This window comes from Scatophagus argus, chromosome 5, assembly GCF_020382885.2.
Source record: "Scatophagus argus isolate fScaArg1 chromosome 5, fScaArg1.pri, whole genome shotgun sequence".
In the NCBI taxonomy this organism is placed as follows: Eukaryota; Metazoa; Chordata; class Actinopteri; family Scatophagidae; genus Scatophagus; species Scatophagus argus.
The window spans coordinates 26,451,191-26,461,747 of NC_058497.1; the positions used below are offsets into that span (position 1 = coordinate 26,451,191).

General features: G+C 50.3%; 1 protein-coding gene across 1 annotated transcript; it reads left to right on the top strand.

Moving 5' to 3' along the window:
* Window positions 1-6,991: 6,991 nt before the first annotated feature.
* sst1.1 (somatostatin 1, tandem duplicate 1) lies at window positions 6,992-8,915 on the top strand. Its single transcript, XM_046388637.1, has 2 exons — window positions 6,992-7,187; window positions 8,531-8,915. Exons 1-2 carry the CDS (start codon window positions 7,041-7,043, stop codon window positions 8,753-8,755), a joined length of 372 nt encoding a protein of 123 aa, XP_046244593.1. The 5' UTR covers window positions 6,992-7,040; the 3' UTR covers window positions 8,756-8,915.
* Window positions 8,916-10,557: the final 1,642 nt, after the last annotated feature.

The following is a 10,557-nucleotide window of genomic DNA, read 5'->3' on the forward strand; positions in this document are numbered from 1 at the left end:
ATCTGAAGAACTCAACAGCAATGTCTCTTTACAGAAATCAAGACCCAGAACCAGCTAGGAACAGAGCTGCGCCTTTACTCATAGAACCTGGAGTTACGGTAAGTAACCTTGTTTTTGTTGCTTGTTCACTGCGGTGAGGGCGAAGCAGGATGTCATCTTTGCCCCAGCAGGTCCATCTGCTGCCTGCACGCAAAAACACACAATTATATTCTGGAAGAGCAATAATAATGTATTTAGTGTGCAGAACACTTTTATTGGATTGTGCAGGACTTTGTGGTTGTGTTGAGTTCAGGGAGCCTCACAGGAAGAAAGTCTGTCACACACAGCTGGTGTCTTTTCATTTTCTTTTTCTGTTGTTGTTGTTGTTTTTTGTTTTGTTTTGGGGTTTTTTGTTTATAATCTGTCGTTTTGAAAACTGCCACATGCATGAACTTTAGGATTGTTAAACAGGAAGATATTTACGGTAAGTTCTAATCACACAGTTGGTGGTTTTTAATCCGTACGTTAAATTCGGACTCTGACTGGACCTCTGACAGACACTGAAGTGGGAACTAAAACATGTAAAAACTAGAAGACAAATAAATAGGAACATAGTTTCAATAAAATTAAAATAAATATGAACAGGAGTAAAGCCGAGAGAAAACAGCTCCTGTCGTTCCTGCTGCTCAAACTGAAATAAATTGAAAATAATTGAAAACAGATTAAACTGTTATCAGGTGGAACAGAGTGTGTGTGTGTGTGTGTGTGTGTGTGTGTTATCTCTGTCTGTCAGCTGGTTGGTTACAGTCTCTGTGGGTTTCCACGGTGATGAATGAATCTCCTGTCAGCCAGCAGATGCGGGTCTGAATCTTCAGCAGCCCGCTGAACCTCAGTCGCCGTGTTCATGACATCATTCTGATCAGTCGCCCTGCTGTGATTGGCTCAGAGACACGACTACATGTTGGACCTCGTCCAATCAGAGCTCGACGTCTGTCACCACCTGTGTGTCTTCTCCATGTCCACAGGTGAGCAGCCCTCTGTGCTGCTGCTGGTCACCAGGTGTCCCACGCTCGTTTCAGTCCCTGAAGGCGTCTCAGCTCTCAGGCTCATATCATGCAGTCTGATCTCAGTGCGAGTTTACAGTCTGAGGTAGACAATAAATTAAAAAGTTAAGTCTAAGGATATCAGCAAAACTCTGCTACATAGTACACAAGTACTGTGAAGTAAAAGTACTGGTACCGCACTGTGAAGATACTCCACTACTGCACTCAAAACCTGAAGCTCGAAGTGTTTGCACACCCCGACTGACGTGGGCGCACAGACCTGGACGAGTTTTCAGTCGATCCCACAGACTTACGATACTTAAACACATCATTGTTCAGTTGTTTAGGAGGAGGCTGCAAGGCTGTTGGACCGTGAGGCTCATGTGGCGTTCAGGGCCCCATTAAGTCTCTGAGGGGCCCCCATCATGCACCACCAAACCTGTTCCTCAAAGTTATTTCAGTTCTAGATTTATCAAATGCAAATTTGTTATTCTGTCAGACAAGAAGAGGAAACAAAGATAGGAACCAAGGAAACGAGGAGTGAGGAGAGGAAACAAGGGAAGAGAGAACCTGCTGGGACGTTAAAGGTGTTGAAAGTATCTTTGGACGTGAGAAGTCCTGATCTCAGTTAGTGATTCAGAAACTGCTGACGGCCCCCACAGCTGGTTCAGGATCAGCCGTCGGTTTCATTTGTGTGCTTCGTGGTTGGCCAGTTGTCCCGTCTCTTCGTCCTCGGTCACTCTGTCCTCGCCCGCCTCTGATAATAAACATATAAGTATGTGTGAAACGCTTCTTTAATGGGTTCAAAGGTCGAGTCGGGGGGGACGGCGGCAGGAGGTTCTGCGTCACGCCGACACCCCGCTGAGGAGCTGACCAATAAAACGCCTCGCTGTGGGCCGACCAATCAAACGCACGGCTGGAGGTGAATGTGTCTGCCCGTCCAGACTAATCAATGAGCAGAGACACAGCGGGCACACACACACACACACTGGTTCACCACGTCCAAATGATTAGCAGGTCAGCACACACCATGTGACCCCCCGCCGACGCCCAGCGGGATTCTGGGAGAACTGTTTAGACAGATAGAGCGAGGGAAACAGTACAGGAATAAAGAGCTGAAGGAGGCAAGGAGACGATGAGAGAGGACAGAGGACACAAGAAGACAAAGGAAGGGGAGAGGAGAGAAGGAAACGAGGAAGACACAACAACAGAGGAAGAGAGAGGAGCCAAGGGAGAGTGAGAGGAAACAAGGAAATGAAACAGGGAAATAAGGAGTAATAGGTGGAAACGAGGGGAGGAACCAAGGAAACGACAAAGGGAAAGAAGGAAGGAGGAGAGGAAAGAAGGAGAGAAGGAAACCAGGCTGAAACAAAGCACAAGATAAGAAGAGAAGCAAGGAAACAAGAAAAGAAAGGGAAGAGGAGAGGAGACAAGGAGGCCAAACATTGTGGTCAAATGAAGAGGAAAATCGAGCTCCCTGATTGGCTGTAAATCACCTGATGTCAATTCTGACTCGTGTTTCATTTAATGGAGGAGAAGTAATGAGGACACACACTCACACACACGCCGTGGGGGTGCAGGATGTCATCTTTAAAGGACACACACACCCGACCGCAGCAGAACTGCAGCACTTTGTGTCTCAGCAGGTCGTCCAGTGAAGAACCTGAACCCGGTGGCTCCTGGTGGTCCCAGTCGGTGCTTCTCATTGGTGCGTTTCCTCACATACGACCGTGAGCTGTCAGTATTGTGCTTCCCAGACCAGATATTTAATGTTTGACCTCATCATTCATACAAAGAAGAAAGAAAGAAAGATGATGAAAGTGACATATTTTGTCATTGGAGGGAACTCACTCCCCACACACACACACACAGCAAACCCGGGGCAGTGGGCGACCGCGTGCAGCGCCCGGGGAGCAGTGGGGGTTAGGTACCTTGCTCAAGGGTACCTCAGCCATGGACTCCGGTACGGGGAATCGAACCAGCGACCCAAACATCTGCTCCGTCCAGATGTGACGGCAGCAACACGTTTCAAAGTTCAGTTGGGACAGGAGCAGCAGACGGGGACTGTTGTGTCCCGTTTGGACGAGTCCACAGGTAAACTGGTGAGCGGATCCTGACTGACAGGAAGGTTTGCTGCTGTTATTTTCATGTTCTGCACTCAGGGATGCAAAGCGATTGTCGGATCAGCAGATGAATTCAGAGTGAAAAGAAGCTGCAGTCCAGAACAAAACCGTTCAAACGAGCTCCAGCAGTCAAATCCTGCTGTCACGTTAACGCAGGAGCCACAGTGAGCTGATCAGAGATCAGATATGACAGCACAGCAGTCACAGGGGACACTTTACTGCAGTACCGAGTACCTTCAGTGTTTCAAGTGCATTTTCCTGATGATACTTGCATACTTTCACATGAAAACACATGTGACGTCTCCGGCAGCCTTTTCTCAGAGCAGAGCAGCAGCCCCTCAAGACGCCAGCGCCGCCGTAACGCCTTCAAACATCCCCTCACATTCGCTGAATGAAATCACAAAGTCACCGCACAGACTTTGATGAGATTTTATTGAAATCTGTGTGCAGCCGAAGTCTCTCTCTGTCACCTCCCATCAACAGGCTGAGACGCTCAGCAGTCTGCTGCTGAGGCGTTTCCGCGGTAACACTGTCGGACGGGTGTGAAATGTGTCCTGTCGTCTGCAGTTAGGTACCTGACAGCTGAAGTCCCGCCTCCTCACAACCAGTCCCATAGGTCTCTGCAGCCGCAGACACACCTCTGTGGTTACAGGAGACAGGTGGCAATGCTGTCATGGTTACCAGGTGTGGCGGTGGGTGTGGTTTGTGCGTATAGACCAGGCCAGAAGACACTTGAGAACCAGACCCCTTCCCAGAGCTTTTCACCACACCCATCAAACAACAGCAGTCTGCTGCCTGGATTCATCATCTTAAGCATTCCTGTGTGTGCGTGTTAATGTCTCAGCCAACTGAACTTTGCAGTGACATGCAGGTACCACTAGATGGCAGTAGCTGCTTGTGAGCGTCACCATGGGGGTCTCACTCAGCGCAAGTGACACAATTTACGACCACACGGTGAGAGGAGAAACAGTCAGCAGACAAACTCAAAGAGAGACTTTTGACCAAAAAGGTCCCCGCCGTCCACCTGCTCCCTGACTGGATGGTCCCCCCTTCTGGGACAAACTGGACGGTGATATGAGACATCTTTCAGAGTTTGTGTCTGAGGGGCGTGAGGACAGCAGAGTCAGGAGACAGGGGACGAAGATGAGCATCAGCTTCCTGTTCTTCAGCAGGAGGAGGACGATGATGATGACGGTGAAGAAACATCTGTTGTTCTACACAGACAAGGGAGTTATGGGTGACCAGGTGAGTCAACACAGACTCCGCCCAACTCTCTACAACACACAGCACGGAGTATCGAACAAGCTGATTGGTTGATGTAACCTCTGGTCACACCACACATGCATGTTCATCTACGTGAGAATGGTGTCACAGGTGAACTCGTTTGTCTCGTCTCACGTGTGTCACCTGTCCTGCAGCTGTTTGGGTGAGCAGCCAATCAAAGGCCACCCCCGCCACCTGTTTCATCACGCGTGTAGGTCCTGTTTGGCGGGAGGTCAGAGACGTCAGCTGCCGTCGGCTCTGATGCGGCAACACGACGTCATGCGGCAGGATGAAACGGCAGCACATCCATCCATCCGTCCATTTTCTATACCGCGGGGGAGCTGCAGCCTATCCCAGCTGACTACGGGCGAGAGGCGGCGTACAGCAGAGGTACAGCACATCCGAGAGGGAAAGTTTGTTTGAGCAGAAAAACCGAAAAGAGCAAAGCAAACAGTGAGGAGACGTTTCCGCGTGTTTTGGGCGTTCGCGGGGTGCAGGTGTGATTAGTGCTCGCAGTGTGGAAACAGTTTGACTGCTGTGCCTGAAGCTTCATTACTGAGCCTCCCACAGACCAGACGTATTACTGCGCATTACGACCTCAGCAGGGAGTTTAGATGAGTTAGAGCCAAAAGACTTTAAAATGATCCCAGCAGCACACAGAAACATCCAGAATGAGTAAAAGCCACAAGTCCTCTCGTCTTCTGCACAATCTGCATGCTGAACTCCAATCAAAATGAAACGTGAACAATTTCTCGTCCTTTAGACTCACAGAGTTGTGATGATGATGAAGGCTGACGCTCACACGGCGGGTCAACTGTTGTCAGGCAGATTTCCACAAAACTAAATTCTGCCAACCATAGCAAACAAGTGCTGACGAGAACCTACTGAGCCGGAGTTTATCGTCTGGAGAACATGCGGAACGAGACTGAACTAGAACCGACCGTTACGACCAGAACCAAACTCTTTATCAGGTTCGGTTTCGTCATGTGGGCTGAAACCGCTGAGTGCTGAGAGCTGAGGCAGTTTGATTCTGTCACTGTGTGCCTTCATTAGACAGCAAGAACTGAAGGATGACAGGAAATGAGGGACACAAAGAATGCAATATTGAGCTGGGGACGTCCACGTTTACCTGCTGTCTCGATAAGCTTCCATCAGTCCCAGCTGGCTGTTTGGTCCGCCCAGCTGTGAGTCAGCTGACGTGATGGAGTCCAGCTTGTTTAACGCACAAACAACAAACGCGAGGAGAGCAGGAGTTCATTAAAAGAAGCACAGTAAGCTGCAGAGGCATCTGTGATTAATGATAAAAGGTTTAATAACCCAGCTGTGTGTGTGTGTGTGTGCGTGTGTGTGTGTGTGCGTGTGTACGTGTGTGCGTGTGTGTGTGTGCGTGTGTGTGTGTGTGTGTGTGTGTGTGTGCGTGTGTGTGTGTGTGCGTGTGTGTGTGTACGTCAGCAGGTAAGTTGTTTTTCGGTGACAGACCTGCAGGTGGCAGAATGACACATCGGTGACAGCGATGATGTGCTGATGTGACCAACAGCTGGCATAAACGCTGTGACACACTCAGTGTGACAGGAAGTCACGACAAAACTCTAATTACTGCTCGCCGCTGACTGTCTGCACGCAGTCGACTTACAGCTTCGTGTCTGTCCACACTCGTACATGTAGTGAGGACAGAACAAGACAGAAGACAACGAGGCTCGAGGACATCGAGTTGGTCACCATATTGATGTGTGCGATCGAGTACAGAGGACTGACACTGAGCTTCAACACCTGAGCCTGAGGTGGCCTGCAAAGCCTCAGACACAAAGATACAAACACACAAAGATACAAAGACACAAAGTTACAAAGACACAAAGACACAAAGACACAAAGGTACGGCTGCTGCAGCTACAGGCTGTAACAGGTGGAGGCTTCACACACGTTCAGCCCAGCAGCTCAGTTCAGAGTCTCCAGCTGATGGACAGGAAACATCACGACCTTTGACCTTCGGGATAGAAAATGTCTTCAGGTCTTCAGACGTTTTGGTGAAAATCTTGTCACAATTTGACTTATGACACGTGAAGACGTAAGACACAAAGAGGCACAAAAAACCCACAAAAACACAAACTGATGACGACAAGACGTAAAACTGCGACAAAGAGACAAGCGAGACGGATGTGACAGGACGATAAAGACAGAAGAATGACGTCAAACCATCACACACCACGAGCTTCTCAGAAAATCACACAGCTTTTAGTAGAGTCTGGTGAGATAAAGATAATAATAATAATAATAATAATAATAATGATAACGATGGAAACGAGTGGCGCGAGGCTGCCTCCGGAACAAATCAAACTTTTGGAGAGATATCGATCAGTCGGCGACAGGACGGACCGAGCGGGTCGGTGAGCCGAGCAGCAGGAAGCGCAGAGAAACTGTTTGAAAACGGATCATTTCACTAAAGCGGAGGCGGTGGAAACATAATCATCATCATCATCATCATCAGTCACCCCCTCCTCACACACACACACACACACTCACGGTGATCGGTGACGTCAGCGGGGTGTATAAGAGCCGCGCGGACGGGACAGACCCAGAAGATCCGCCGACCCCGACAGACAGACCGACAGACAGACCGACTGACTGACACGTGATGAAGATGGTCTCCTCCTCGCGCACCCGCTGCCTCCTCCTGCTCCTCCTCTCCCTCACCGCCTCCATCAGCTGCTCCTCCGCCGCCCAGAGAGACTCCAAACTCCGCCTGTTGCTGCACCGGACCCCGCTGCTGGGCTCCAAACAGGTGGGACAGACGGCAGTTCACACAGACAGACAGACAGGCAGAGACAGTGAGACAGTGAGACAGGACATTCCTTTGGTGAAACTTTTCTTCTTCTGGTGTTTTGCTCTCTGAACCTTCTCGGTGCTGATTTCTCACTTTTCACGTTCATGTCAAAGCGCCGCGGGTCGTTTTGTCTCGTCTCACGCCAAAACTCTATGTAACCGTCAGACGGACGGACGACACGACGTCAGACCGGCACGCGTCGTCAGTAACATCCGACAGAATCTGAGCGGCACTTTGCTCATCAGAAAATATCCGAAGTGATTCAGAGATTTCATTTCTTCAAATTCAGCCTTCAGTTGTTGTTTAAAAATCTGAAAATCATCAAAATCTGAAATTTTCACTTGAGACGATCAGCAGGTCAACACAGAAGAGACGAGAACAAAACCAACCAACCAAAACAAAACCTCAAGTCCTTCCGCTCGCTTTCGTCAGCCAAGATGCTGACAGGCAGGCAGACAGGCAGGCAGACAGACAGACAGACAGACAGACAGACAGGCAGACAGACAGACAGACAGGACAGGCAGGCAGACAGGCAGGCAGGCAGACAGGCAGGCAGACAGGCAGACAGACAGACAGACAGACAGACAGACAGGCAGACAGACAGACAGGCAGGTCAGTGTGAGACAGAAGAGATGTTGTCTGTGGCTCTCTGGACTCTGCCGTTGATGAACATTTGTTTTGTTTTAAACATCGTCTGGTTAATCAATAGATGAGCGGCCTGACAGGCCAAACTCAGGGCGAACACAATGCAAACGCAGCTTTTAGTCGGTGCTCTCCTAAAAGAGTAGAACATGATGATGCGTGATGTCTGACAGTAGAACACACACACACATCTTCATCTTCATCATGATGTCGCAGTTTCTGACATCACAGTCGCTCGTCCATCAGCAAAACTCTGATGCGTGACTTTTCTCTCTCATGAATCTGAGATAAAATGTGTAATTCAGTTCGAACCGAGCCGTCTAATCCGGACTGAGGATCAGCTGCTGGTTCGGGTTCGGTAAGGCAGGGGATCAGCTCAGGGCCTGAGCTGAGGACGGATCAATGACTGAACGTATCAGTGAAAACAAAGCTGGTGTGATGTGTGGGGCTTGACTTTGTAGTCCATCACAGGTGACACGTGGCCAGTCCGTCCGCAAGCACAGCAGGGCCGGAAACACTCGCAACGCCGTCGTGGTGCCGCCGGGGCAGCACGGAGAAACAAACCCGACGCCTCACGTTCACTCACAGAACATGAAAAGCTGTCACAATAATTTGATTCTGTTGTCACGCTTTGTAATCGTCCTGCCGTGTGTTTTCAGGACATGTCTCGGTCCTCCCTGGCAGAGCTGCTCCTGTCAGACCTGCTCCAGGTGGAGAACGAGGCTCTGGACGAGGACGACTTCCCCCCGGCCGAGGGGGAACCCGAAGACATCCGCGTCGATCTGGAACGAGCCGCCGCCGCCGGCAGCGGGCCGCTGCTCGCCCCCCGAGAGCGGAAAGCCGGCTGCAAGAACTTCTTCTGGAAGACGTTCACTTCCTGCTGAGAGCCTCGTCATCTTCGTCCTCACCCTGCGTCCTCATCGCACTCCGTACAGACTGTCGATGATTAGTTTGGGTCAACTGTTTTAATTTTTCTGGGCTGATTCTTTCTGAATGTAAACTTGATGAAACTATTTTTAATAGTTGGTTTGAATAAAATCTGTTTGAGACAAGCGCTCGGTCCTGCCTGCTGCTGAGGGAGGAGGGGGAGGAGGGTTAGGAGGAGGGGGAGGAGGGGGGGAGGAGGGGGAGGGGGGAGGAGGGGGAATAAAAGTCTTCATCATCTTTTTATTGGAGCTGATGAGAGTCAGAGCTGCACATTAACAGCTGAACAGCACAATCACAGTTAATGAAGGTTAACGCACACAGAGGAGCCTCCATAGCAACAGGAGGGAACTTCATTTGGTTTTGAATCATTTGTTTCTTCCTGAACGTCACACTGACACCAGATCAGATAATAAACCTTATTGATCCCCGCGGGGTGAAGTCTGTGAGCTGCATGCGCAACACTTTTAAATAAGATTAAAGACACGACGCTTAAGAGCCGAGTCTCACGCCGGTTTTCATCAGCGCACAAAATGTTTCGTTCGCAGCTCAGCGAGGACAAAGAGACGTCAAAACGTCACCGCGAGAGACACGTCAGTCAGACAACAACCTCAGGGACAACAGACATGAAGAACCGCCGCAGACCAAAGTGTTGACCAAAGCCACTGAGGGCCTCTGCGACGCGTTCAAACGCAGCACTCGGGTTTCACAGCAGCAGTAAACCGACGCGTCCAGCAGGCCGGTGGCGAACCAGGAGCCGCTTCAGTGTGACGGACAGGACGACGGGTTTGACCCGCACGTGTCAGGAAGGCCACAGCCTGCTCATCGCTGCGTGTCCTCGCCGTCCAGGACAGGAACCTCCTCTCAGTCCAAAACGGCCAGAATACAACAGTGACTGGTAGACCTGGTCCTGATGTGTGTGGTGTGTGTGTGAGTGAGTGTGTGTGGGGTGTGTGTGAGTGTGCACATGTGTGCGTGTGTGTGTGTAACAGCTGCTGCAGTCAGATTAGCAGCTCTTTCATTCATTGGTTCTTTGTTAAAGAAAAGCTTTCAGGTGCGGACCTTAATGAGATGATGACTGACAGGATGCAGAGTCTCTCAGGTCACATGACAGCGTCTGAGGTCACATGACAGGCTGTCAGTCAGGCTGCGTGAACTCTGTCTCTGTTGGTTCTCAGGGTCCAGACTGTGGCAGATCTGCGGCAGCCGACCCGTGATGTGAACACCTGGTCAGCAAACAGTCCAGCTCAGATTGAGCCGGAAGGTTCAGTGAAGTTCTCGCCAGCCCAGCGGGAGCTTTGGGGAACCACAACACGTGTTTGCGACGTCACGCTGAACACGTGAGCTGCGCTGGTCTGCACGCTTGTGACGGATGGTGGGAAAGTGCTTCAAACCGCCTCACGAACCGAACACGCTGACGCCGTCCTGAGCCGCGACCTTCGACCCTCAGTGTGTGTGTGATGAAGGTGCGTCTGCAGGTGTCTTCACTCTCTGACAGGAAGCTGAGATGATGTCACACACCTCTTCGTCTTGTTAGGAAACAAGCGTTTCATTAATAAACAGGAAGCAGCAGCTGCAGCCGCACAAGGAGCCCAGAATTAAGCCGTCAGCCAATCAGAAGCCAGCGTTTCAAACGCCTTCTATAAACTTTAATGAGCTTTAATTGCAGCTGAAAGCTTCACTGGAACGCGACACACACTGCCTTTTAACTGTGTGTGTGTGTGTGTGTGTGTGTGTGTGTGTGTGTGTGTGTGAATAGCTG